At 41.5% G+C, this 27,374-nt stretch overlaps 1 protein-coding gene across 5 annotated transcripts in view; it reads left to right on the top strand.

The window, feature by feature from the left end:
• LOC121298177 (disks large-associated protein 4-like) overlaps positions 1 to 27,374 on the top strand; it is a 97,211-nt gene that overhangs the window by 55,022 nt on the left and 14,815 nt on the right. For 2 of the 5 annotated variants that reach the window (XM_041225101.1, XM_041225105.1), the window contains exons 4-8: positions 12,145 to 13,359; positions 13,606 to 13,847; positions 14,850 to 14,930; positions 16,087 to 16,240; positions 17,859 to 18,096. In XM_041225101.1, coding sequence (XP_041081035.1) covers positions 12,217 to 13,359; positions 13,606 to 13,847; positions 14,850 to 14,930; positions 16,087 to 16,240; positions 17,859 to 18,096 — 1,858 coding nt within the window. In that variant the 5' untranslated portion in view covers positions 12,145 to 12,216. Of the gene's footprint in view, positions 1 to 5,041; positions 5,244 to 12,144; positions 13,360 to 13,605; positions 13,848 to 14,849; positions 14,931 to 16,086; positions 16,241 to 17,858; positions 18,097 to 27,374 lie in introns of all 5 variants that reach the window. The other 3 variants (XM_041225102.1, XM_041225103.1, XM_041225104.1) reach the window with 3 other exon arrangements.

Genomic DNA, 27,374 nt, shown 5'->3' with positions numbered 1-27,374 from the left:
TGGCTTGGACTACAGGGCCTGTTTATACAGATATTTGGGGGGGGGGGGGGGGGGGGAGAGGAGATGAGAAAGGCTTTGAGGAACGCTCAAACTTTTCTTTGAAGCTGGGAGTGGAACAGGATCTGTGCCAGGGAGCTTGCTGGGTTAGTTCAGACCGGAGCTCCCTTAGGAATGCACTGCTTTAATTCAGTTTTCATTTAGGTTTTTTTTAAATAGTAATACAAAAATATATATTTCTCTTAAATGAGGCGTAGCACACCCCTTAAAGGCTGGTGGTTAAAAGAGAGCATTGCTAATGGCCTACTAAATATCCAATTCAAAGAGCTTTTAGCTGCACGCGGGGGAAAAGCATATCATGCCTATTCATTAGTTGTCTGTGTTCATTTAGCAGTCCAATATACTGTAATAGCTATCTCTCGATAAAGTCAGCCATCCCCTCCCATTGAGGCAGCCAGCACCCCAGCATTACAGTCCTGTGAAGACTATTTATGAGTCAGAAAGATGGACAGCAAAGGCCGTGACTGGAGACATGCAGAAGCTGTTATATAGTGTGGCTTACTATTGGTTTGGCTTCTGTATCAATCCCAAAAGATGTTGGGTATGCTGTAATGAGGCATTGGGACCGAGGCTGGCTCTTCTAAGAGTCTGCCAATCTTTTCCGGGTCGGGATCACAGCTCCTGTCTCGGAGACGCAGGCCTGTTGTATAAGAGGCTCATCAAGACATGTATCCGGTTGCCTTGGCAACTGCCATCCCATTGACAAACCTCTCTTGGGGGAGGGGGGGGGGGGGGGGGGGGTTGGGGCATTGCCAGGGCTGTGCAGAGAGCACCTGACCCACTTTCACATATGAAAATTATTTGAGTCGATTTGCGGGCCCTGCAATTTGGAGAAAAGTTATTAATAGTTATGATCTTTTCTAGAGCTGACGGGGTCCTGGATAAAACAAACAAACTTTGATGTCCACCAATTTTTTATATTACTATCAAAATATGTTTGAGAAAAATGAAAGCAGATGTAGTGGATAAACTTGGTTACCCACTAACATTGCAGGTTTTAGAAAATTGCATTATCTGGATTATCTGAAGAGAATGAAATAGCTTTTTTGTTTTTGTTTGCAGGACACACCTTAATTTGATGTAAAGAGTATGAGACCACTTGACAGTTATTAAAGGAGGGACTTATATACCAATGTTGGTTAGATACGCTCTGTAATTTGCAGTTCCATGTTGAAAACATTTATCAGCATGTTAGTATTGTAGCTGGCCATCATTCAGTTTGCATTGGTGTGTAAATTGGTTGCTGTTGTTTGAGCTTCATAATAATAACTATGAAAAAGATACAGGAGATTTCTGTACACCAAATTTTAAATAAAAGTGCAGCCTTTGCCTGTTTCTTAATATATCAGTTTAACACACATGGGAGTATTGTAAATGGAAATATACAGTACATGAAATCCAAAATTACATACTAGGTCTTGGAATATGTAATTACAGGTAATTACAATTCACTGCCGAAATTCCAATTATATGATAATGGGCACAGTTTTCATTTCTGGTTGCAGCCATGCAAAGTGGCCCCAGTAAAATATAGTGCACTTCAGACATAGAAAAGTGCAGGAAGTTTCCTATTATTTAAAGTGGATCACGCTAGGTCTGTGCAGGTACTCCTACTGGGAATTGCCTTTCAGGAGTATTTATCGGCAGGTTATAATTATAAATCATTTTTAAATAATATTTGCATTGGTCAGTTTATGGCAGTACAGTAGTAAAAATGCACCCCCCCCCCCCTCACGGCACTCTGCCAAGGGAAGCCAGGAACAGCACAAGAGTCTCATTACTGTTTGAAGGCATGCCAGCTTACAAAAACCAGTGCATCCTAACTAGTGCAGAGAAGATGGATATTTGGGCCAGTGTATAAATCTAGTTCCAAGTCTCCAAATAATACAGCGCCCTTCATTTGGGATATTTTTTCCAAGTGCACAGGAAACCACATTTGTGTAACCGGGGGATATTCAAAAATATAAAAGAAGTGTGCAAATCCATAAAAAAAGGGTAACAATCAACTGATTGCATATGTATTTAGCAATAGCATATCTTTATATAACCTTGTATGGGTTAAAGTCACGTTCCACTGCACACTGCTTTATTTCTCTAGGGTTTTGCTCCAGTAAAAATCTTGACCATGCACACACAGTTTGAACTTCACAAGCACAAAGCATGAATCAACTTCAAAACAGGGAAGCATACAAATGTATTCCCTTTCAGTCCCTCGCCCCATCTTCACTCCTTGGCTATCCCTCTCCCCTCCTCACTGTTGTCTGCTAGGCTCTAGATGATGCTGAACAGAGAGGAGAGGGAAGGGAAGAAGGCAGAGGGGTTTGATTATTAAACAATGAATTATCTGTTTAAAGAGAAACTTGCAGTATATCAGGGGAAACAGCGCAAATATGATTGGGACCAAATGACAGGCTTCTTACACTTTAGTCAGCCTAGAAAAAAAAACAAAAAAACATGCAATATTGTCAGCACTTTAACTCACAAATCAATCCAAGAACAAACAAACAAAAAGGAGCAACAAGGAACAGCACAGCTTTAGGGTTAATTTAAAAAAGTGTATTTAAATTAGTAAGCACTAGTGCCATCTAGGGAACAGCAGTGTATTACCAGCAAACACAAAGTAACTGTTCACTAGGTGGCGCTGTTTTTTTACTTCTCTAAAGACACTAAAGAGGTAACTAGCACTTATTGGAGTAATTGCTGTACGCACCACCCTGAATCATTCCAAACACCATATGTATGTTAGGTGACATTACAAATATATAGATTTAATGTAGCTTCAAAATATCAACACACTACAGCTGAATACAAAGTGCTTCAGACACTGAGAAATGTCACATAATGCTTGTCAACTTTCTATCTTACAGAGGGAGGGAGAGAGAGAGTGAGAGAGTGTCCTTATGTAGGTCAAGGTTACAGTGAGTGAGGGAGTCTGTAGGAAATTGAGTTCACGGAATGAAGAATACAGGAAACACACTGTTGGACTGGAATGAAAAGTAAATCAAGTGGTAAACGGGGCTCAGTTTGAGACATGCTATTCATTTAGCTGCTGCTAGGGCACTATAGGGCACACTTTAAGATGTGCTCTTGGTATACAAAGCTGGGGTCTCTTGCCTTTTATTATCTAAGCTGATTGCTACTTGCGCTCCTGCCTTTCACTTGATGGATGTTGACTGTGCCACGGTTCTGACCGTGCAACATGGAGAGTGAAAGAGCTTTAGTTATTAAGATATGTCATTCACTGCCTTGCAGCATTAAGCACCGTGAAAGTTTTTAAATCCAGATGGGAAATGGACCTATTTGAATCAGCATGCATTGTTTTAGATTGTAGATACTGGGTTTCCAAATCATTAAGGAGCTCTGAAATTAGCATTTTGCTTCATGCTTGAAATGGCAAATGCATAGTGAATCTAGCATGATTACTTTCATGTTCTTGCAGTATAACCTGGTAAAGGCTTAGGAAAGTGTAGTCTAATGCAGTAGTCAGTATTTTTTATATACAAAGAATGCAGACCTTTGCTGGATTCTGGACTGTCTGTATCACAACGATACACGTCACAAATCACCTGGGGAATGCATTTCTCAACTTTTCCCGGTGATTGTCTTTTATCCAGATCACAATCTCTGATTGCAATGAGTGGGGTATTGTGGGAATAGAAAACCAGAATCATTTTAGGAAGGAACAGGATTTGTATACACTGACATGTTTAAGAGAACCTTTCTCCTGGGGAATACTGAGAAATGTATTCCTCGTGTGATTTATGTGTGAATAAAAAACCATTGGGATTAAGTTAAAAAAAAAAAAAATATGCTGTGCAATGTGGACAGCGCGGGATACAACAAAGGTAAAATAATGTGTTTCTTATTCACACTGCAGGCTGTTCTGTAACACTTTAAGTATGGGACTGTATTGCATTAGAGAGGAGAGATGCACTGTTTAGTCATGTGTGGGTTACTTATTCAGAATCACTGTGCATCCTCTAGTTATCAAACACCTCCAGAATGCTTTGAAATATTCAGAGATCTCCGAGCCCCTGTCTCTAGCCTAGCTTTCACACAGACAAGTCTGCACAAGGCTTGACATATGAAATGATATGATGGGTATTTATGAGAGTCTCCATTATCACACGTTCTGCATATGGTGAAATATTTGTCCTGCTGTCAATCATTTATGAATGAATCACGCATTACTTTTTTAAAGCTGTCGAGTGCCTGTATGAATTCCAAATAAAGCTTGAGTATTTGAAAAACAAGTCGGAATATTCTATTCCCAGCTCTCCACCACTGTCACACAGCAGTGTAACAGTGTGCCCTAGTGTAAACACCCCATTCTCATCTCTCCAGCACCGTCAATACCCTGTACCCTGATAATAAGCATTTTTCTAAACACTGCATTCTCAGCTCTCCAGCAATGTGACTGTGAACCAAATCTCTCCATTCTCAGCTCTCTAGCACTGTCATTACCTTCACCTTAATAATGAGTATGTCTAATCTATCCATTCTCAGCTCTCCAGTACTGTCCTATAGTACTGGCTATAATGAGCACAGGAACACTATTCAATCTTTAACTTGAGTAGAATAACACTACCTAAGGGAATGAAAGTGTAGAAAGTTCTCCTTTCCCCCTGTGTCCTCAGTGCTGAGCTGCTGATTTTGTTAAATAACTTATATTTCGTGTTTTTCTTTTTTTTCTTTAAATCTTTGGAGATTGACTAAAACGAGGAGCCATCCATCTCCACAGAAACACAGCAAATATAGGGCAGAGGCAGACAGTAGCAGGCACTGCAGAGAGTAATTAGGACAAGGTTAGTGCAAGACATCCCGTCCTGTTAGATTCAGACACTACAGCAATTATATGCATGATCACAAGTCAGTTAATCTGGGGTGCTGCTGTGGAAAAACTTTCAGAAACGAATTGACAGATGCCATTCAGTGTTGTGTGCCCTTGTAAAAATGTACATTTCTTTTATTTCCATCTGTAAAGCTTTTTCGAGATGGAGGTAGCACCGCTGAGCGCTCCATCGCCCTTGTCGATCCACGTGGCTGTCCTAGAACCATGCTGTGACCCTTGTTTGATGTCTTCATTGCGCTAGACACACTTTGCACCCAGTGACAGGCTTTGACCCTGAAGCTTTCTCATTGCTGTAGTAAAATGGCCTTGGAAGTGCAGGTGACCTGAAAGTAAGGTATGTGACCTGGGAGCTTTCTAAACCTAATATGGTACCATATATAATTTATTCAAATAAACCATTTCTTCAATACAGTATAAGCAGAAATAATTTGCACAGTTGTGTATGCTGTGTAATCTGAATTGCTACCAAAAATACTGTAGCTTCCAACTACAATGATGTACAGAAGGAGATATTACTATCGTTTCGGCTCGTAAAAAAAATACTTCATGTTCTATCTTATTTCTCCTTGATGGGCACAGCCTCTGAAATGACTCCCAGTTTCTGCTGAGGATCTCACACAGGTTACCAGAGAATATATTTTTTAACACAATCCCCTTGAGAGTAGTAACGTGGTTAGTTTTACAAGAAATAACTTAGTTTATTTTATTTATTCAGGCTTTTTAAAAGAGTCATCATCTCAACTCAATGAATGATGACTTAATTAGGGTCTCTTTAGTGGGTCCTCTAAAAACCTCAGTAAAGGGACATCACAAGTTCTATAGTCTTATGTGCAACAGTAGCTTGAAAAGAGACACCTTTGTGTATTATATATGTCTATTTAGAGATTTTGGACCCTATTCATGTAATTATTCCTGGTAGATTGCATGTTTCAAAACCATCAACACTGAAAATATACCAGCCCTGAAGATAAACACTGCAAGACTAATTTCTCTGTTGACAAAACAAACTCGATCCAAGAATGCTCTGTGGTGAATTGCATTCATGCAAAAAAGACTGCTTTCATAAGTAAATACATCTTCAATCAGTGTGAATGTAGGGGTTCTTTCTTACGGTACTGGTTTTGTAATATAAATGTTTTTCTTTCTTTCTAGAAAATAACAGTGAAAACTTTGCACCTGGTCAATGTTGTTTTTGGATTACTGTCTGTATGTCGACACTGCCACTTGGTGGCTGCATTGGGGATTGCTGCTCCCTGCTTCCCTGAGGCTGCCTCTCTGGCAGATGCATTATGTCAGGTCACCCCCTGCACTGAACTGACAGATGGCAGCTCCCTTATAAACTCTGCCCAGCAGGCAAACCTGCTTCATCGATCGATCAGGAGACAGGAAAACACAAAGGATCAATCAGAACAGTTTCCTATGTTATAGAAGGCTATTGCCTTTTCCACTGTTTGGAAATGATACCTTTAAAGGAGCAGAAAGAAGCGCTCTTTCTGTGAAAGTCTAAGGCTTCTTCCAGCTTGCAGAAACCTACTCTTTTTAATCTTGTGTTTGATAAAGTATTCAGTACTGGGAAATGGTTGTGGTGGTGTCTTTGATATACTCGCCCAGCTTTTAGCATTTTGAAACCCCCATATAGAACATTGAAGTGCGTTCAAATGAAAATTTGTAGTGTTTTATAATTTGAATGGATAGTGGTATTGCTTTGATGGTAATAATGAACCCCCCTCTGTCAAGAAAGCCTGAGACCATAGGTTGTTATTTGTTCAATTATTACTGAAGAACACGCCCCAGCAATGCCATTATCACAATTATAACCGAACAGTTTTCTATCATTTATTACAGTAGATGTGATTTACTGCAATCCACAACTTTAAATGCATTACTGCTGTGAGTTTTGGGGACCAATTTTAAGGTGTTGAGTATGAAATGATCATGACAAAAAGAAAATGTTGCATTGCATATTATTATTATTATTATTATTATTATTATTATTATTATTATTATTATTATTATTATTATTATTATTATTATTATTTATTATTATTATTAATAATAATAATAATAATAATAATAATAATAATAATAATAATAATAATAATAATAATAATATAATAAAAATGCTTCATTACCAGGCAAATATATAATGGAAAACGGGTTGAAGCGCCAACTGTTTTATTTTTTCTTGGTAAAAGAAATGAGGCATCAGCCGAGCCTTTGTACGTTAAAACTGGCAATAATGTGTGTTCCTGTGTAGTGTGAATCCATTCCAGTTTTTTCAGCCAGCCCAGAGCAAGGCGTAGAATGATACAGGCAGGGGGCTCCATAGCGAGGACTGAGACAGGCTCCTAAAAAACAGGACAATTGCTGTCAGCAGGAAGGAATTGAATGTCCTCTTTGGCTGTAGTACAGCCTGATTTTTGGCTTTGACACCAAACGATGGGAAATGGTGGGACACACGTGCAAGTACACAGCAGCAAGTGGCCATATCATCTTACCATCCATCTGATCAATAAAAACAACACTGTTCTGTCATTGTATGATACACTGGGGAAATCTGAAGAGCAGTCCTCAAATCAAAGGTACCAAGATTATTATTATAAACAAATTCGTCATTCGTCTTAAGATATGCACAGGTCTGTTAATCATGCGTTACACAGGTCTGTTAGTCATGCGTTACACAGGTCTGTTAGTCATGTGTTACACAGGTCTGTTAGTCATGCGCTAATAAATACGTTATTTAATTCAATTTGCTGTTTGTGACATTGTTCTCAGCAACATTCAATTGTTTTGAAAAACAACATTCTTTAAAAGTGTTTTAAGGGATCAGTATTAATATGGTGATGCCTACGGAAGAACTGTGTCTGAAATGCAAATGACTTTTAACTGATGATTAAACACAAATCGCTGTGCAATTAAACTGCATTTAATAAACTTGCAGATGAAGACTTTTAATTAAAAAGCCATGTTGAAAATGCAGTCCGTCCATTGCATATTAATGACTGTTGACTGATTTTTTTAGGCTGCTAATTAATTGTCATTATTGTACTCCTACAATATGCTGTTTGGGGGTTTTGACTGAATTATTTTAGACAACTGCACATCATCTGTGAATTACACTGAAGCAGCATTCCAAAACAAATAGCACTGAAATAAAACTGGTACACCTGTACACCTGCCCATGGCTGTATGTAGTATGATGCTGATCACTGTTTCCTACTTTAGCAACTTATTTCACATTGTAAGACAATGGGATATTATTATTATTATTATTATTATTATTATTATTATTATTATTATTATTATTATTATTATTTATACTATTAACAACTGCTAACAACTAGCTTATTAACAAAGCTTGTTCATGTTTTTGTTAATTGTTATTTAATATATAGATATAAACAAATGGATCATTGAATTTGGGGTTAAATTTGCTTTAAAGATGTTACTTTAGTAAAGCAAATTATATTTTATTATAACTTTTTATTAGTTTATCAAGTTATCAAGAAACTAACGAATACATTTAAAAAGGGCCATTAAAAAATAAAATGTGACTGATAATGCGATTACAATAAGCCACCAAAGGCGTGCTTAGTAAAAATATCCTATTCAGAATTATACTTATAGTGCATTTAGCCACACTGTTTCCTTGGCGTAAATTGTGCTTTCTGCAAGTAGATAAATTAACATAAATAAAGATTATTTATAGATTACCAATACATTACTAACAGGCAGGCTGTATTACACAGCAAGGTTTTTGTTTTCAGCTAACTAACGGTTTTATTGGAAAGCTGCATCATCCGTTTAATGGGGTCATAAAAAGAAAGCTCTCCTGCTGATCAGATCCGCGAGGTGTGAAGCTTTGAACAGCCTGGGGTAAATCGATCAGTAATTCTCCTCCCCTGCTAGAAGTCAGTCGCAGCCTCCTGTTCAAATCGCTCCCTCGGCCACTCTATAAGATCAAGGATTTGTCAGCCCTTGACAGCTGCTCTGTGCCACCCATGTGGACATGCTCTTTGAATGGCACATTCAGGACATCACACCAGTCAATCCCCCTTAAAATAAACCCATAGTGCACCATGGCAAACCAGTATCTTTAATAGTGCAGCTCCTTCGTGTGGGATGTAAAACATGCAACTTTACAGTCAGCAGCTGTTACCCTGGACAGTGACAATGTGATCTAAACACCTTATTCTCAGCTCTACAGAGCTGTTACAGTGTAGATTAACGAGGAGCACTTTTCTGAATATCCCATTCTCAGCTCAACGTTACACTGTATATTAATATGAGCTCTAGTCTAAACACCCCATTCTCAGTTCTCTAACAAGGTCTTGTGTGTTGTCACCGAGCACCTTGTTAATACTTCTCCCTCTGATGTGCTATGTTTAGACACTATCCACTTATATGAATGATGAATTAGCTCCAGAGACTCTGTGCTGATGTTCAGCACTAAATTACATATTGCCCCAGTACAACACAGACCTGCAGTGAAGACTGACAGCCCTGGTGACACAGGTAGGCAGGTAGATGGCAAGACAGCTAGACCTACAAGCTATGAAAAAATACTGCATCGCCAAAGATTTTTCAGACATTTTTCTTAAAAACTATTACCATCAAAATATAGTTGAACTGTCACAGCTTCTTCTTTCCAAGATTGTGTAGAAAACAGTGGGAAGTCACAATGTATTCAATCTACTGCAGAGACGTGCACAAGGACTGTCTACCATCTAGCGAGGGGGTGGGAGGGTGCGTGGCTCCCCTGGTAGAAGCAAGGCAGGGGAGTGCAGGGTTAAGGTTAAGCTTAGGGTTAGGGTCATAGGATTGGAGGACACCCACTGAACCTTCAGTTCTCATGAGCTGTCTGTGTGAAAAATAATTGGACATTATTTTGTGGAGAAAATCAGATAAGATAATTAAGCACACTAAATTAAAAAAAATAATAATTAGTTGAGGAATGCATATTTGGGTCGCTGCTTGTTTTACTGTAGGGTCTTCCAGGAGAGTTGTGAGGTCTTTGGATTCTGTACCCCCCCCCCCCCCACCTCAATTAAAACTGCAAATCCTTTCATACACTTGCCCTTAAAGAAGCTGTGAATAGAAAATGGTTGGGTTAGGCAGATCTCCTCAAGGAAGTGTGTGTGTTTTGGTTTATCCAGCAAGAGGCTCTGAATGAGACAGCTATCTGACAGCCTGAGCCCCGCGTTTTTGACAGATGATGTTAACTCCGTCAGACAGAAACGCTAAATACAGAAGTCATTGGGCTTTTCAAGGAAGGAACCTTGTTATCGCTTCAGGAGATTTGATTCAAAATTCACAAAAGCCATTCAAGTCTGGGTGGCAGTCAGAGAAGCGATATTTCCGTCTCTCGTCTCTACTGATGGAAGTATTATACTTTGCCTCAAATGTAGGTTTCAAAGTGATGCTTTTACATCGCCAGATCCAGTCTGATTGCAGAAATTAAAATTTCTAGTTCAAGGGAATAATAACAATAACTCGTCCTCCACTGCTGTCAGTTGCACAATATTCCCAGGTATTCATGATTTTATCCCTGTGCTGCACCTGCTTTGTGGACGGATGGCGAGACAGACAGACAGAGAGACAGACGGTTCCAGTCTCCAGCTCTGTTAGTTGCTCCTGTCCTTCTCTGGCACTGAATCTATCCATCTAAGTCTCCCTCTAGATGCAGCACTTTGCCTCTCTGGTGCTGGTGACACTTTGAATCAAATCATCAGCAGCAGATGGGGGCCTTTGGAAAGTGGTTGCCAGGGAAAGATTCCCTTCAAGGCGAGCCCGGCACAAGTTGCTGAGCTGGAAGTAAGAGTAATTATCTGCCTCGGCTGGGTATAGGAGTCAACGAGAAGCAGGTTGTGCTTGTGTGTGCTTGTATGGTGCACTGCAGAGCAACTGCCCCTGATCTGATCACTATTGATCATTATACAATACCCTGCTCCAAGCCTGCTTCCAGCCAGCATTGGTCATTCTTGCCAGTAGCCATAGCCAGAAGATGGACTGGAGAACCAAGTATGAAGCATTTAGACTAGGGCTCATTATTAAGGTACAGGTGGCAATGCTGCGGTGCTGAGAATTGAAAGTCTTTGTTATTATTACAGCGCAAGGTGACAGAGCTAGAGCAGATAATGCAGTTTTAAGGTGCAGGGTGACGGTAACAGAGAGCTGAGAATGGAGTGTTTAGACTAGTGCATCGTATTGAAGGAAACCCATTAAGCCACCCAATCCTTGAACCCATATCCTAGACAGGCGGTGCTTGTCAAAGCGCAAATCTGTCGAGCCACTCTGCTGTTAGCTTGTTTAGCAGTTTCTGCTCCATTTCACTGGTTTATATTTAGACAAGTTAAATACAAAAATATGAAAAATTTGTCAGTTTAGTTTCCAAGACAGAACGTCAGAGGAAACGGGAATAATAACTCTTCCTGCACAGCAGTTTGCGATGGTGCTGTTCTGACAATGGAAATTCAAATACTCCAACTGTCCTCGGAATTCTCCAGATCAAACCCCTACAGGGGATACTCCACCTGGAATCTGTAAAAGAGATACAAGCATCACAGATGGAAAGCATTTCTGGAGATACAACATGTTACATATGTATCATGCTTTTATTTCACACTTACACTGAATGATTACCAGCCCTATTTTGATTAGTTAGAGGGATTTGCCATAATATAGTGTCAGTCAACATTTTTGTTATGCTGAAAAATGAAACACTACAGGATGATATATTCCGAGTATCTGTATAAATTGAACAAATATGCATATTCATATATTTTAATACAATCAACCCATTGTACATATAAGTATGCACTAGTATTCAACACTGAGCTTGTGTCATGTAAATGTATGTACATGGCAAAATACCAATTACCCTGGGGCTTTCATAGTTAAACTGGGACAGTTGTGTTTGAGATCAAAGCAATTGCTTGTGGCCCAGTTCCTTTGTAGAGTGTTTTATGAAAAGATTATGGCGATACCTCTCTGCTGTTTAAGGGTATATTAAACTTTGACAGACATAATCAGTATTACCATCAACTGCCTGCAGGCCGCTGGAGGTGCAGAATGCCATTCAGCCACAGAGTGAGACAGACCATAATCTCCCCTCCTGGTCATTGTGGAACAAACACACCAGACCTCTCCATGATTGAAATTGAACTCTCTTCCAGTCGAATATATAACTGTAGGGCTGTGGGTGCTATCATTCCCTCTCTGTTCCTCTCTTTCAGGATTAGCCCACCCCGGCTCTAGTCTCTTCTGTGGCTGGGACCATGCTGTTCTAAAAGGGATTCTCGGCGACGATGAAAGGGTTAGGAGCCAACCGCAGCCGCCACCTGTCCGACAGCTGCGATCCATCTGGGGGCCCCCAGGAACCCATGTACCCCTCGTCAGCGGACCCTCGCAGCCCCTACTTGCTGAGCCCAAACATGGACCACTATGGAGGATTGGACCCCTCGCACCACTTCCCCCCTCCCACCTCCAGCTCCCTGACATCAGACTACCTGTTGCCTCTCAACAACCAGCTCTCCAACAGCAGCACTTTCCCACGGATACACTACAACTCCCACTTTGACAGTCGGCAGCCAGACCTGACCCCAGGAGGAGGCAGCATCGGAGGCATCAGCACCGCCACCACACTGGGCACCTCCATGTCCATGGGCATGGCTGGGAGAGGCATGGTCGGCAGAGGCATGATCACCAGTGGCTCGGCGACCATCTCGGCAGGCAGCAAGATGAACCGGCTGCCACCCAACCTGCTGGATCAGTTTGAGAAGCAGCTGCCCATCCACAGGGATGGCTTCAGCACGCTACAGTTCCACCGTGGAGCGGCTTCCAAGCAGCGCAGCGACAGCCCGGGCCGCATCCGCTACCTGGTGAACTCTGTCCAAAAGCTGTTCGCCAAGTCTCAGTCTCTGGAAGGCTCCGCCAAGGGCAGCGTCAACGGCCGCTTATCCAACAGCAGTGGCAGCGAGGAACCCAAACATAACCGGCGCAGCAAGAGCAAGGACCGGGCCAAGACGGAGAGCAGCAAGCAGCGGGTGCGCTCCAACATATCAGGCTTCTGGAGCTCCGACGATAACCTCGACAGGGACGCCAGTAGCAACCGCCACCTCACAACCCCTATGACTCTTGGCAGGTGCCAGACAGACAACCAAGGGCCATCCAAGTACTTCATGCACGCTTACAACACCATCAGCGAGCACACGCTCAAGTCCTCCAAGAGCAGCAATGACCTTAAGTTCCAAGCCTGCCCTACCCTGCAGGGGCCTGGAGGAGGTGGAGGTGGGGGAGTGGAGGACAGCAAGCATATGAAGCGTGGCTCGTGGTCCACACTCACACTGAGCCAGTCACAGCAGGTCTGCCAAAAGGGCTCGGCCACCATCGACAGAACTCTGCTCAAGTCCAAGTCCTCTCACCAAGACCTGGCCTGTCAACACCTGCAGGTAAGTCAGAGGACCTGTGTGTGGCGCTTGCTGGTGTATTTTGGAATTCATGACTAAGCATACAAACCGTCATCAGATACACTATGAGCATGTCCAAGTACAGAGTGCAGATGATCATTTCGTTGTTGTTTGTCGTCAACATGGACACAGATCAAAGACATTTGCGTTTTGCGTTGTTGTACTGAGAGATTAACCTGCCATGGTAACTGTCTGAGAGATTGACCTGCCATGGTAACTGTGATTTAGTTGGTGTCTCCACAGGTGCCTCTGGGGGATTGGAACAGCACAATATCGCGGGACCGGTCCGGTGGCTCCAGTCAGATCCCGTGCCGACGGATGCGCAGCGGCAGCTATATCAAGGCAATGGCGGATGAGGACAGTGAGGACTCTGAGGGGAGCCCCAAGCCCTCCCCAAAAACCGCTGCCCGCAGACAGAGCTATCTGAAGGCTACGCAGCAGTCCCTGAGCGAGCAGCTCCCCACACGCAAGTACGAGCCTTTATTCTGATCACTGCACATAAGAGACACACAGACACGCACTCATTCCCACCGAGACACACACTATGATGCACACACTGACACCTCCACACTCTCTAGTACCCAACATCAGGGGTTCTCAAACCTGGTCCTAGGGACCAGCTGTGTCTGCTTGTTTTTATTCCAGCTGAGCTCTCAATCTCTTAAATAAACACTTACTTGAACTAATAATTCGCTTAATTAGACTTCAGAGTTCAAGTAACTTCTATAGTGTTACAGCTAATTTGAAACCTACAAGTGTTTAAGAGCTGAAAACAATTAAAAAGGTCGAATTAAGCAAATAATCAGTTTAATTAAGGGTATAGTTAAGTAATTGAGAGCTCAGTTGGAATGAAAACCAGCACACAGGGGGTCCCCAGGACCGAGTTTGAGAAGCCCTGTTTTACATGCTCAATGACACCAACACGCTCACAGATACCCAGGCATACTGACTTGAGCCCACACACACTGACACACTGACACACTCTAACAGAAATACAGACACATTTTTGCCTCTCATAGATGTCTCGCCCTTCTAAATTTAATGAATGTTTTTATTCCACACAAGCAGCACAAAGTGGTCAACTACTGTATATGGAGACTCCTTACTTTTTGGTGTCTTGATATTATTGATCATGAAAGGCGAGGGAGATGAAGACCACTGATGTTAAGTAAGCTTCTTCACAAAGTTACACCAAATTATTGGGCTGATCAGACCACCGCTCTTTGCTCCTGCTTTTTTATTGCTGGGAATCAATGTGTTCTAGAACTTCATAGGCTATTGAAGGAGTGTGGTCTTTGCTGCCCTTTGAAATTATATTGGGGGTTCACTCGTCACTCACTAGATGGCAGTGTTTACTCAAGAAATGAGCTTACCTGGCAGCTATAACTGGGTATATTTTCCCAACAAGCTTTCCGTGGCATCTCACAACCAAACATGTGTCTCTCCACAAAACAAAACGTGTGTCCCCACAGATCCCTGGGCAGCATGTGCTTACAAAGGGATATCGAGGTGCTGTGGTCACCCCAACAGAGCGGGATCTCGCTCTACAGCAGGTCAGTGGCCACTGGGGGGTCCTTAGCTTGATAAGGCTCTGTCACTTCACAAAATGGATGTCGGCTTACACCAATCTCTCACTCGCTTAAAGCTAAAACATTCAGGCACTCAATTCTTCCATTGTTTGGTTGCTGTCCTGCTTTCATTTAGTCTAGGCTGTTTTTGTATGTTGTCATATGTACTGATCACACGTACGCATAGATGCACGTCAAGAACTTGTAAAAGGAATCTAGGAATCAAGGATTTGGTTCCCTTTATATAGGATCAACCCAATCCTTTTGGAAAGATCTGTGCATTAAGAGCAGCTGTAGCAGTGCTGGAAACATGTTGTTTTATTTACTGGTATGTCTCCTTTTATCTAAGTGAAATGTGAAAGGAGTGTATGTTTTAGTAAGCATATGCTACAGAACATTATGTCTGCACACACTGCATAAAAAGTGCTTTGTATTTGAAAAAATACACACAGTGCAATCTGGAAAAAAAAAACACTTTTTTGTACAAAATGTGCATTGCATGTGTTTAAGAAAATCAAGGGGTTATCTTTAATGAACTAAACTGTAGCGGATCCTAATGCTGCCATCATTTAAGTCTGTATTAATTCCAGTTGATTCATCAGCTCCCCTGAACAATACAAATACGATGAAAAGAGGTTCATGATAGAGCAGTGTATTATAATCTGCTATTGTTTAAACCATTAAAATAACCTAAGTCCCATCTGTGTAATACTTTGTGTTTAAATTACAGGTTTCTAATATTTATATTACAGGTACTTTAACTGCAGTGAGCACAGTGTGATGGAAATAATTGAAACTCATGCTGATCTACCACTTGATAAAGTAACTAGCATATGTACAGTATTTTCTAGTGTACTGTAGTATTTTTTCATTATTGTAATAGCAAACACTTGACTAGCTGAAAAACAGTGCTTGATTTCTTAACATAGTATTTTTGGAAGCAGAATGCAAAAGAAACAAGTCCGAGGAAGATTCAGCAAACGCTGGGAATTGGACAGAGGTAGTTACAACAGGCTAAGTTGTGGCACAAAGCTTTTTCCCTGTTCTATGGCGACAGTCAACTTTCTAGAGGCCCAGTCTGCACACTATGAGTTTTAAAGCAAAACCTTATGAAATTTTCACACTGTCCATCTCCCCGCAGCTGTCTCCCTTCTCTGAGGGAGATGTCAAACAATCGCAGCCTGGATAACCTAGACTGCATCGGGGTCCCATCAGGATCCACCTACCAGTGCTGGGAAGATGACGACTTCAGCCAAGCCAGCAACACTTTAGGCAAGAACAGCTGCATCAGCCAGGTGTGTATCGCTGCCATGTACCGAGCACTATAATGAGCAATGAAGCATTCCCAGCTCCCCTACAATAAGAGAGACACGCAGACAGGGCTTCAATCAGCCTCTGCTGTATCAACGTTTTACTGGAACGAAATCATTCACTGAAAGTAGATATAGAAATATAATAGCGCTGAAGAAAGCAAAACTCAGCATTTTAACAAACGATTTAGCCAACGATTGCTGTTTAGTTCAGTTCAGTACACCCCAATACATTGTTTCTGGAAGTTGTGATCAGGCAAGAATGCTGGTGGGTGATCAGAACCTGTTGGAACCTCAAAACCTTTTGCTGCTCTCCCACCATTTTGGACCTAAAGAGTTAGATTGTGAAGGGTGCGTTGAAATTAAATCTGAAGGGAGTGTTTTAACACTTCACTTACTGAGCCACTGTGCTCCAGATAAACCGTTCCTCACACTTTTATCACCTTCGTCCACCCTGCTTGGCAAACAGTCGACACTGCCATGACAATGAAAGTACATTGTGATCCTAGGGCACAGATCTGCTAGCTGGATCAATAACGGAACACCCTGATCAAAAGATGCAGAGGCTTATGTCGATGTTTTCCTCACAGGGAGATGTTTATGTGAATCAATATCATTGCTATGAGCAAACCTTCTCACTGACCACTCTAAAGCTACTACTGAGGACAATGATGTCAGCCTGCTTTAGATGACCTCAGACCTTTCTTTCTAAAACCTACTCTTCTGCCTCAGAGAGGAGGTTGGTTACCCCAGCAGTAAACGCCCTGTAGTAACTCAGAGATAGCCATTTGTTTCCAATAGCTGTCCTTCCTGCTGTAGTGTAGACAGCTCTCGTACTGCTGGGGAGTGGCTACAGAAATAGATCATCTTCTGTATTGCTTTTATTATACAAGCTCACAGTTCTCAATATTAGTGGTTATTTTATCATAGTGTGTCCTACCCAAGCTGTAGAGCGTATTACAGCCAGCGTACTTAATTATGCATTCAAGTACAGTAGGCAAGCATTTTCCAGCAAATCCCCTCTGCTGTGTTGCGTGTCTGCTGCTTCTTGTGTTGAGTGGCTCTTGTGATAACACTGGCTACACTGAGCTACAGAATCGTTCACCTACTTAACTTTCTTACCACTTTATCCCACTTCTTATTTACCATGCTAAGATCTGCTTTCTGCACCTCCTTGTATCGCCTCAGAAAGGGTGTTTATTCAGCTGGGGTGTGACAAAAGGGGGACAACTTTCTCAAGGACCCACATGACAGCTCAATGTGTCAATCTCAAGCTGTTTTACTCAGTTGTATTGGCTTGCTTGGAGAGGGTCAGTGTGGGCGAGAGGTGTGAAGCAGACAGCACTGAAGACTGAAGTCTTTAATGTACCTACAGAAAAGATAAAGGGTGGCATACTGTTTGTGTGAATGTGTACGACAGTTCAGATGATAAGGGTTTTGTGTGTGTTTGTGAGTGTTTGTGAAGTTACCTGGCATTCGAATGGCCCTGTGGTGTATGTACTCCTCCCTATCCAGTCACGCTGGCCACGGTAGGAAAGTTAAAAAAGCTTTGCATGTTGGATGGTCCCCAACTTCTGATCTGACCTTGCATTGTGTGTTGTAGGTGCAGGAGCTGGAGGTCCGCAGTCAGTACGAAGAAATGTGCGAGTCAGCCTTCAATGAAATGGACTCCCAGGCAGTGGAAGCCCTAGACTTGCCCCTGCCCACCTGCTTCCGATCCCGGAGCCACAGCTACCTGCGTGCCATCCAGGCAGGCTGCTCCCAAGATGATGACATGACTTCCATCAGCTCCGAGTCGCCCCCGCCCACCTCTACCGTCCGCACCTTCAGCACCAGCACCAGTGAGTACCAGGGCGTGAGCTCCGGGGAGGGAGGGGTGCTGTAATCCCAATACAGCTCATCAATGATCTGTCTGTTTACTCCTTTTTTACTGCTTGTTGGATTTGGGACACTTGGAACTGAGACAGTTTGTCTAAAAAGGTTTTTCTTTCTGGTACAAAAAAAAAAAAAAATAGCTTTGGATACACTTCAAAATACAGGTCCATTATTAAGTGCATGCACTAGATTCTGAGTATGGAACTTCATACTTTGACAACATATTAAGTTTTTTTTTTGTTTTTTTTTCCTGATCAGATCACTTTGCATGTACATGTATTAAATAATGCAACTAAAGTGCATGTATAGTGTAGCTGCAGTATAGTTAATGTACCTGTATTTTGAAGTATAACTTCTTTAAAGCAATTTAAAAGTCTGTGCTGAGGTGTAAAATGCAAATGGTAGCATTTAAAGTCCAAGCAGACCTGCAGGGAAATTTTACACAAATCTGAGGAATATTATTACATGTTCTGATTGTGTTTAAAAATGCTGACTTGTACCCTTAAAACCCTTTCTCACTCACTGAAACGTGTCTGTCTTGTAAAATGTTCCTTAAAATTAAAGACTCACTGCTTGAGATGTTGTTATTTATTTGTTTGTTTAATTAAAGTAGTATGTCACTGTGGATATTTGGATTAAAAATAGGATTTATCTCTGAAAATGAATGTTGAGCCTTAATTGTAAAGCTTACTTTTTTTTTGATTGCTGTTCAAAGATTAATAACGACTAATATTCATACACTGCTCTTTATTTCGCTGACTTCCACATCATAACATCTTAAAGTATCTTGAACTGAATTACGGAATTGCCCTCAGAGTACTTGTACCAAATTAGCATTAATAAGCAAATTATGAAATCATGAAATATCCAGGGAGTGCTCTGTATGTTTTGGTTCTGTAATCAACTGGGGCATTATCCCCAAACACATTTATCACACCTCATTATTCCTGTTGCCAGCAGTCTTCTTAGGTTAAATGAACCGGTTTGATTTTCCTTTCCACAAAAAAAGCGTGCATATTTCACTTTGGAGACATTATTTATTTTGAACTGTTTTCCGGCTGTGTGGGGCCATTGGCTACAGTCAGGCTGTCATTTAGTCCTTGGCTGTGCCTGGGAGTCCTGGGGCCTCTCTAAGGCAAAGATTGGTCAGAAATGTTTACTGGTTTTAGAACAAAGGGGTTAAGCTGAGACCACCAGGCTCAAACCCAGGTGTCCAGAGGTCAAAGTAGAAGGCATGAGTAAATGCATCTGCTGCGTCAACTAGCACCTTGTGTATCTGTAGTGCTCATGTTTATGCGAACGCTGAAGGTAAGTGCACTGGTTGAGTGGCAGTGTGCAATCCTATTTTAAACCTCAATGCTGAACACCTGCAGAGAGGAAGCGATGGGCTGAGCAGGTGTGTGACTTCACCAGGGAAAGTGCTCCAGCTCTGCCTAATGTTTTGTGAGTTTCCTACCGAGATATTCCTCTCTGCACACACTCACACACACACACACACACACACACTGACCTAGATTCCTTTAGCAGAAATGACTTTTCTGTGAGCGAGAGGGCAAACATAGATCCAGCTTGTCAGAGTTGGTCTGCTAAAAAAAAAAAAAAAAAACAATTTAAAAACAGGCAGAGATTGTCCTCACACAAGGTTACCATGGGTAGCAATTCTGGAGTTTACTATGATGTTACTGTGCTTTTAATTAGACCAAATATGTTAAAGTAGCATGTGCATGTATCAGAGGCTGTGTGGTCCAGCAGTTAAAGAAACAGACGTCTAACCAGGAGATTTCCCTGGTTCAAATCCCAGCTCAGCCATTGACTCACTGTGTGACCCTGAGCAAGTCACTTTACCTTATTGTGCTCTGTCTTTTGGGTGAGACGTAAGTGACTCTGCAGCTGATGCACAGTTCACACACCCTAGTCTCGTATCTTGTAAAGCACTTTGTGATGGTTGTCTCTATGAAAGGCGCTATATAAAAATGTTTATTCTTACAATTATTATTATTTAAACTCCAAAGGTTATAGGGTTACAAAGGAGACATGGCATTTTAAAAGGACTCCCTTTTAAATACATAACAGAAACATTCTGTAGTACTAAAGTAATTGTCAGCGAGTTCAGTTTTGCCTCTGGCTGTATGCTTTGAAAGAGATGGCAGGCAAAGTTAGGGTAATGGTGCAATGTTCATGCTTTAAGCTAACCAGTCCACTGCAATTAAAATACATGTTCACTTGTCCCTAGTGGGAAAGTCCTTGTTTGACTAGCTTGTCTATATTTGGGATCACTGTTTGAAAAAGGGGTCTTCCTCTCAGATAACTATTTATTCTTATTTTTCAAACACGATCATTTTTTTAGCTGTCATATATCTTACATATATTTTAACCAGTGGATTCAATAATTTGTGCTTAATGGTTGATGCAGTTGGTAGAACAAAACCTCCACCATCAAATCTCTCTTCCTTTCATTACACCATATTGGGGCCCAAGTGATGGAGCCATGCTTCTGAATTGCTACTTCATTGAAGGGTGTTCCTTTAACAGTTTTTGTGCTTGAAAGCCCCTCTCGTCCTGCTTGGCTATTGCAGTTAGAGTCAACGAGTAGCTTAGTCTCCTGCCCTTGAACAGAGGCAGGAACAGAAGGGTTTGAAGAAGAGGCTAACTTGGCTGCTAATCGGAACAGTGAGTTTTGAATCCAGGGAAACCTTTCTGTTTGTTTGTACAATTTTTTGAAAACAGTAACAGGGTGGGGAGGCTAGCTTTGTGTGTGAGTGCGTGCGTGCGTGAATTGGGTTCCGTGCTTATGAATGGAGAACGGCGGATCACTGTGTTTGTTTATTCCTGTTGTAGTTTCTTTGTGGTAAAGGGACAGAAGGCTCTGTCAGCTGCTGGTGTTAGAGCCATGTGCTCTGATCTTTCGCCTGCTTCATCAGGGGGAAGTTGAAGTTAGTGCTTTAGTACCTAATAAGCATGCTGTGTGTTTTTGTTTCTTTTGGCATCTTTGTTGTCTATGATGGGGGAGATTACTCTTTTGTTTGTAGCTTACATGTATGTGCTGTTTTTTGTGTCCAGCATCTCTGCTTATATTTATTAATTAACATTTTATTGTGCTTGCTACAATATGCCTTTCTGGATTGATTTATCTGTGTGCAAAATCTAATTCTCTGCCCTGCTGTCCTTGTTTTAATGATTTATTTTATTTCAGGTAACAATTTATTATTATTTTTTTTTATTTTATTCTCTTGCATGACAGTAAAAGGAATTGTAATATATGTAAATTGAGTACAGTTCCCATTCATTATTCCACGCTTGGGTTTGTGTTAAATAATGACCATAAACAGGATCTTTCCATGTTTTTACCACTCCTTTAGCATGCATTTGTTGCTTTAACTGGGTGCTACACTACAGCAAGCTTATATATAAGGGTGGCATTACATTTACAGTATTTTTTTGGATGAATACCACAAATCAACATTATCTTTTTCATTCATGTGTGTATAAGTGAACAATGTTGTCAGTTAGGCTAATGGCATTTTGATGAGGCTAATACACCATTAAAAGATACTTTGCAGTAAATCTGCAAAACATTCCAGTCAGCAGTGCTGTCCTTTCAATAAGCATAGAGCAGATGTGCAACACAGGACGCTCTTTGTTCCCATAGTGGCAGTTTGTTGGATAATCCTAAATCAGGAGAAACTAAACGAGGAATGTGTGTACCTAATCTTGTATGGAATAGAAAATCATAATTAGACACTTAGCGAAGTGGCACAGTAGGATACTGTAAGTATACATCGTGTTGCCTGACAAAAAAAACACCCTTACTGTCGACTTCACTTCTCCAGCGAGTACAATACACACGCCCATCTCATTTTACTGAATTCCTATATAACTTTGCTGTTTAATTCATAATGTATGTGCAACAACGGTTATTCACTTCGGTTGCTTCCATCAGCAAAATACCGGAATAAATTGATTTAAAAGTTCTAACGTCCACGTTGCATTTTTTGACAAAGGAATGATGTGCACCGTGGTCCTGTAGACTCCCGTGCATGACCATTTACGCAAACAGAATATTTTAACTTGATTTTTTTTCTCAGTGGACAGTACATCGTTAAAATAACTCTTAATCTGCACGTTAGAGAACAAGGCTGAGGGAGTTGCACATGCTAATTTATATTATCTCCATTCAGCCCGTTATGTTACAACTCAGCACGCCGCCACAGCTACCAGCCTTGTTACCACCGCCCATCGGGAGTGTGAGCGTCGAAGGCCAATGATATTTGCTCTCGACCTGCCAGTCTGGTAACTCCAGCTTTTAGAGTGGTGAACGGGACGAAAAAGGAGACCTCTATCCAATAGAAATGAAGGGGAGGGCGGGCTGAGAAAGCCATGTCTCTCAATGTCTGTGAAGCTTTGCGCGGGGATGGGTGGAACGCGAATTACAGCGAGAGAAGAAGGGCGGGATAAGAGTCCATTGTATCCAATAGAATGAAAGATAGTAAGACTGTAGCCAATGGCGTGAGAGAGGGGGGATTTCAACATACGGATTTTACCAATGCGCTGGAAAGTAAGGCTGGAACCCCCGGCAAAATACATCTAAAATAAGGCGGGGCTTAAATGACTGGTTATCCAATAGCGATAGGTGGAAGGTGAGTTTGTGACAGAATTCCCCCAATAGGGGCGGGTCGCTCTAGCTCCTTTCTAATAGCGACGTGGAGCAGCGAGTGAAGATGGAAATTGAGATTTGAGCAAATTATGGAGAAATTGACATTTATTAGGGGGTGTAGTGTCGTTAGATCGTCACAATAGTAGCTCGTTATTACACGGGATAACGGGATGTGCAAGGAGTTGAATCAAGGATCGATCATCACAAGAAGAGACGGTTTGGGAGCCTGCAGCTGGTAATTTAAAATATGGACCCAGCAGCCCATTTCTGTACTCTGCGTGGTGTCTGCGATTCCTGTTGAAATGATTTCAGTATAGCAGACATCGTCTTTATGTAATAGTTATGTAACGGTATGCGGGTGCGGCTTTGATGTAGATTTTGTACAGTTTTAGATGTAATAATTACAACAGGACAACAACTCGTTAGAAATATAGCTGTTAAGTATTTTCATAAAACGAGTGCTTACTGAATAATGTGCAGACTGAAGAAATATGTGCGCTGACGTGTATACTCCCGTCTACGGGGTAGTGGAAATACAAACAAGGGCTTCGCTATTTAATTGAGTATTTTGCTATTCTATCGGCTATACTGGAAACACCGATGTCTGAAATGAAGTGAGACCGTACATTGAAATATGTACAGTAATTGCTCTTTCGATATTTGAAATGAATCTCGATGTGTGGGTGGGTGAGCGGAGTTGAAATGGCACGCTGTTGTGGTCTGATCATCTTGGGAGACCGCTTGTTCGGTTTTGAGGCGTGTGATGTCAGGATGTACAAATTATGAATGTGGGGTTACACTTAGGAAGGCTATATATTGACTCGGTAACTTGACGGAGAGCAGGGGTGTGCACGGTTCACGTTGCAGACTGTTTAGCTGTGTTGATGGTTATACAGATACTGTGTAGCTGTGTTATTTAAAACAAAACGGTACAGGATCTGTAGGTTGCCGCCGGGATGCATTTAGAGTAGGGTGCGCTCGCAGCTTATTTCTTCGAAAGGCAGACCTTGCAGTTCAGTTCAAGAAAGACACAAGTGTTTATTTATTTATTTATTTGTTTTGCGATGGTTTTTGATCCTGGATTGGCGGTCTACAAGTTATTGCCTACAGAGTGGCTTGACAGTGATAGGTCAAGTCGTGACAATGTCAGCTTCCCCATTTTCCTCGAAACTCCCAGTGGGCGAGGAAGCGGTGTGTCAAACTTAATGAAAAAAAGCAACAGTGCTATACTATACCTCCACACCTATCTGCCAGTGGTACCTTAGCATACGTTCACTGTCTCTCCTTGTGTGTGTCTCGATGTGTTTGTGAATCACATTTCATCCTATCTTTCTTTGTGGTCGTGTTTGACAGTATGTCCAATAATGCATCAATTTTTATAATAAATTATAAATACACACCCAGTGTTCGGACAACTGTTTCATACCTTTGCTTCTAGCTGTCTTATACAATGATTTAAAGAGTATGGCTTTCAGTCACAACAAGCGAAAAAAATGGCAATTACAGCCTGAAAGAAGTGTTCGTGCTAAACAGTCTCTGTATAGTTTTCCTGCCACAAGACGGCGCCGTGGCCCTGCTCGCCACGCCTCTTCCCCTAGTATTGAAGGTCTGTTTAAAGTGATTGTTTCCTGGGCAGGCACAGAAAGAAAGCCGGAGTTTGTATCCCACAGTGCAGGAGTCTCTACAGTCGTCCCTTTGTTTCAGTTTTGTGCAGACTGCGGTACCACGGTACGAGGTAAACCCGCCCCGGCTTGGGTTGTGAGAAGAGTGCCACACAGACAGACAGACAGACCGGCTGACCACGGTTTGGCTCTGGGTATGAGGTGAGCAGTTTTCCGACATAAAAGCAGATTTAGAAGGTATTATATAACCAATCCGTGGTGATAATGTAGCCAAGTTCCAGTGCACCTTGCTTGGACGAAGGATCGGGCTAGAAAAAAAAAAAAAAAACACTTTCTTCGGAGACAATGTGTTTATACAGTTATGAATTAGGGTTTGTTGGGTCTTTATCGCAAACTACTGTGTTATAACACCACCCCATCTCATTGAGAGAGGCTGAGCTGTACAGGATGTTGTCGGTGGTTTGTCGATGCGGTAACCAAGCTACTGCCTGTCGTTAACCCAAATATTACATTGCAGTCATGGAGATCGCCATAATGAAACTTATATATCTATCTATCTATCTATCTATCTATATATAATATATATATATATATATAGATATATATATATATATTAAGATATATATATATTATATATCTGGATATATATCACTAGTTAGTTCTATATAATATATATTTAGTTCTGGTTTTGATAAATAATCCGTGTGTTTTAGGCATTTCTCTTTTAAAACGCCACAGTTTCTAATTAACTGATCTGGAATTGCTGATAATTTTTGTGTGTGTGTGTTATTGCGTTCAACAATGGAGCAAGTGTTGGCTTAAAAAAGCGTGCCCCCTACTGTCCGAGACGCAGGATTAAATGTTATTTAGTGTGGGTGCGTCGGCCATGCATCACCGCTTTCCAATGGACAGTAATTACATGTGACTTTTAAATAAACAATGCAGTCGCTGTGTCTCACAAACGCGATGTCATTAATACACCGCTGATAGAAAACACTTCTACAACGTACGCAGTCTGGCGTGAGCGTTCACAAATATAAATTGTTTTGCAGTTCATGGCAGTAACTGGATCTCACAATGCCAGTAACCTAGCGAGGCAACACTGGATGAAACACAGAGAAATGTGAACCCAAGCAGGAACCTAAATCTAAAACAATTGGACAAAATAGCTAGTTTGTAGAAGTGACTTTTTTTTATTTAGTTTTTCGGGTGCATTGAGGTGTTCTCAGTAAAAATGCTGTCAGTATAACACAAATTTAATTTGTTTGATTTTTAGAGGAGGGTTTACATTTTATAGCAGGGATGGCAATAAGATTCCTGTTGCATAGCAGTTTCACCCATTCCAGGCTTTACTAGGAGCTTGATTAGCCCCAGTGAATAGGTAATAAGCTCAGGTGTGCCTTATTAGACTCTTAGTAAAACCAGGAATAGCTCAAACTGTTATGCAATGGGAGTCTTCTTGCTATTCCTATGTAGTCTGCCAAGTTGCTTAAATGATGGAAACATTTCATTTTGTTATGCTCTGTTAATTCTCCTTTAAACAGTGTCTTTTTCTGTGATTCTGTGGTCTGACTATGTGAGCCAGGCAGACTATCCTGACGCGCCCTGCTGATCGCTGGAGTTATAACCCAGCCTAACCTTTGGCACTTGCAGTCAAGCTACGATTAGATATATTATACAGTAGAGTCATGGGGGGCTGAAATAATTGACAGCTGCGTTTTCATTAGAATGTAATGTTCATGTTCATTTATGTCTGCGATTCATTAATCATTGACACGCCTTGCACTTCTACCAAGAGTTTACAGTGTCATTTTTTTTTACCTTTTGAAATGTATATTTACCCAGGGCATCCTACAGTCTATGTAGGATATGAATTGATATTTAGAATAGGGTGCAGTTGGCACAGTAGCACAGCCGTGACCAGTCTTCTGCAGTAGAAGTAATCGGTTATCCTGGGTGCCTCCGGCAGTCCTGGTTGTAATGCAGGCTGAATGCAGACAGATTCACCTTTGCGGACAGACTTCAACACCAATTGCTTCAGGCTGTCCCCAAGCAATCTGATATAAATCACAGTTTAAAAAAAATTTAAACAATAGACATCTCGTGCTTCTGAATAAAGTAGTGAAATGTTTTTTTGCATTCACACTCCTGGTAGTGTAGCTGAGCCCTGCTTTAGATCTTGTCTTGTATCCTGTTTACAGGTATCTGGTGTTAGCATCTTGCTGTACTTTATTGGAGACCAACTCTAGTGGGATGGTTAGACATTGAATTTGTTAGCAGCTTACAAGACTTCACTTTAACCTCATTGCTGTAAGGATTGTCAGCTGTTAATAAGCGCGGCTGAGCAGTTTCATCCTGATTACAAAAGGGGAGGTTGATGTGCAAGTCCTCAGCTTTAATTACAAGGCTTCACACTGTAATCATAAAGCCAGATTAATAGTGCGCTGCTGACTGTGAAAAGGCTTGCTTTGTGCTCTTGACTATGAGAGGACAGCTCTGGTATTCAACAGCTTCCCTGTTCTAATATTGAACATGCATATGCAATAGGTGATCAGGGAACAGTGCAGAATGCGCTCTGCAGAGCCAAGGGAGAGTAAGGCAGTGCTTTAAACAGTCTCAGTTAATGGAAACCGTACAGGCTTAAATGACAAATCAAGTGACTAAATGGCAGAGTCTCTGTTGAGCACAGCGCACAGACATTACATTCTCTATGTACTGTGGTGTTCCAGGGATGGAAATAAGACTCGTTATCTAGCAGTTTCAACCGTTCAAGGTTTTACTAGGAGCTTGATTAGCCACGGTTTATAAGTAACAAGCTCAGGTGTGTCTTATTAGTCATAGTAAAACCAGGAATGGATCCAGCTGCTATGCAGTGGAAGTCCTGTTTGTATCTATGTGTATTATTTACACCTGTGTTCTGTTAAAACGGGCACATGCCAGCCTAGAGAGGTGCGGAAATTCAGATCAG

This window comes from Polyodon spathula, chromosome 23 (genome assembly GCF_017654505.1).
Source record: "Polyodon spathula isolate WHYD16114869_AA chromosome 23, ASM1765450v1, whole genome shotgun sequence".
In the NCBI taxonomy this organism is placed as follows: Eukaryota; Metazoa; Chordata; class Actinopteri; order Acipenseriformes; family Polyodontidae; genus Polyodon; species Polyodon spathula.
This window is presented reverse-complemented; position numbering and strand designations above follow the sequence as displayed.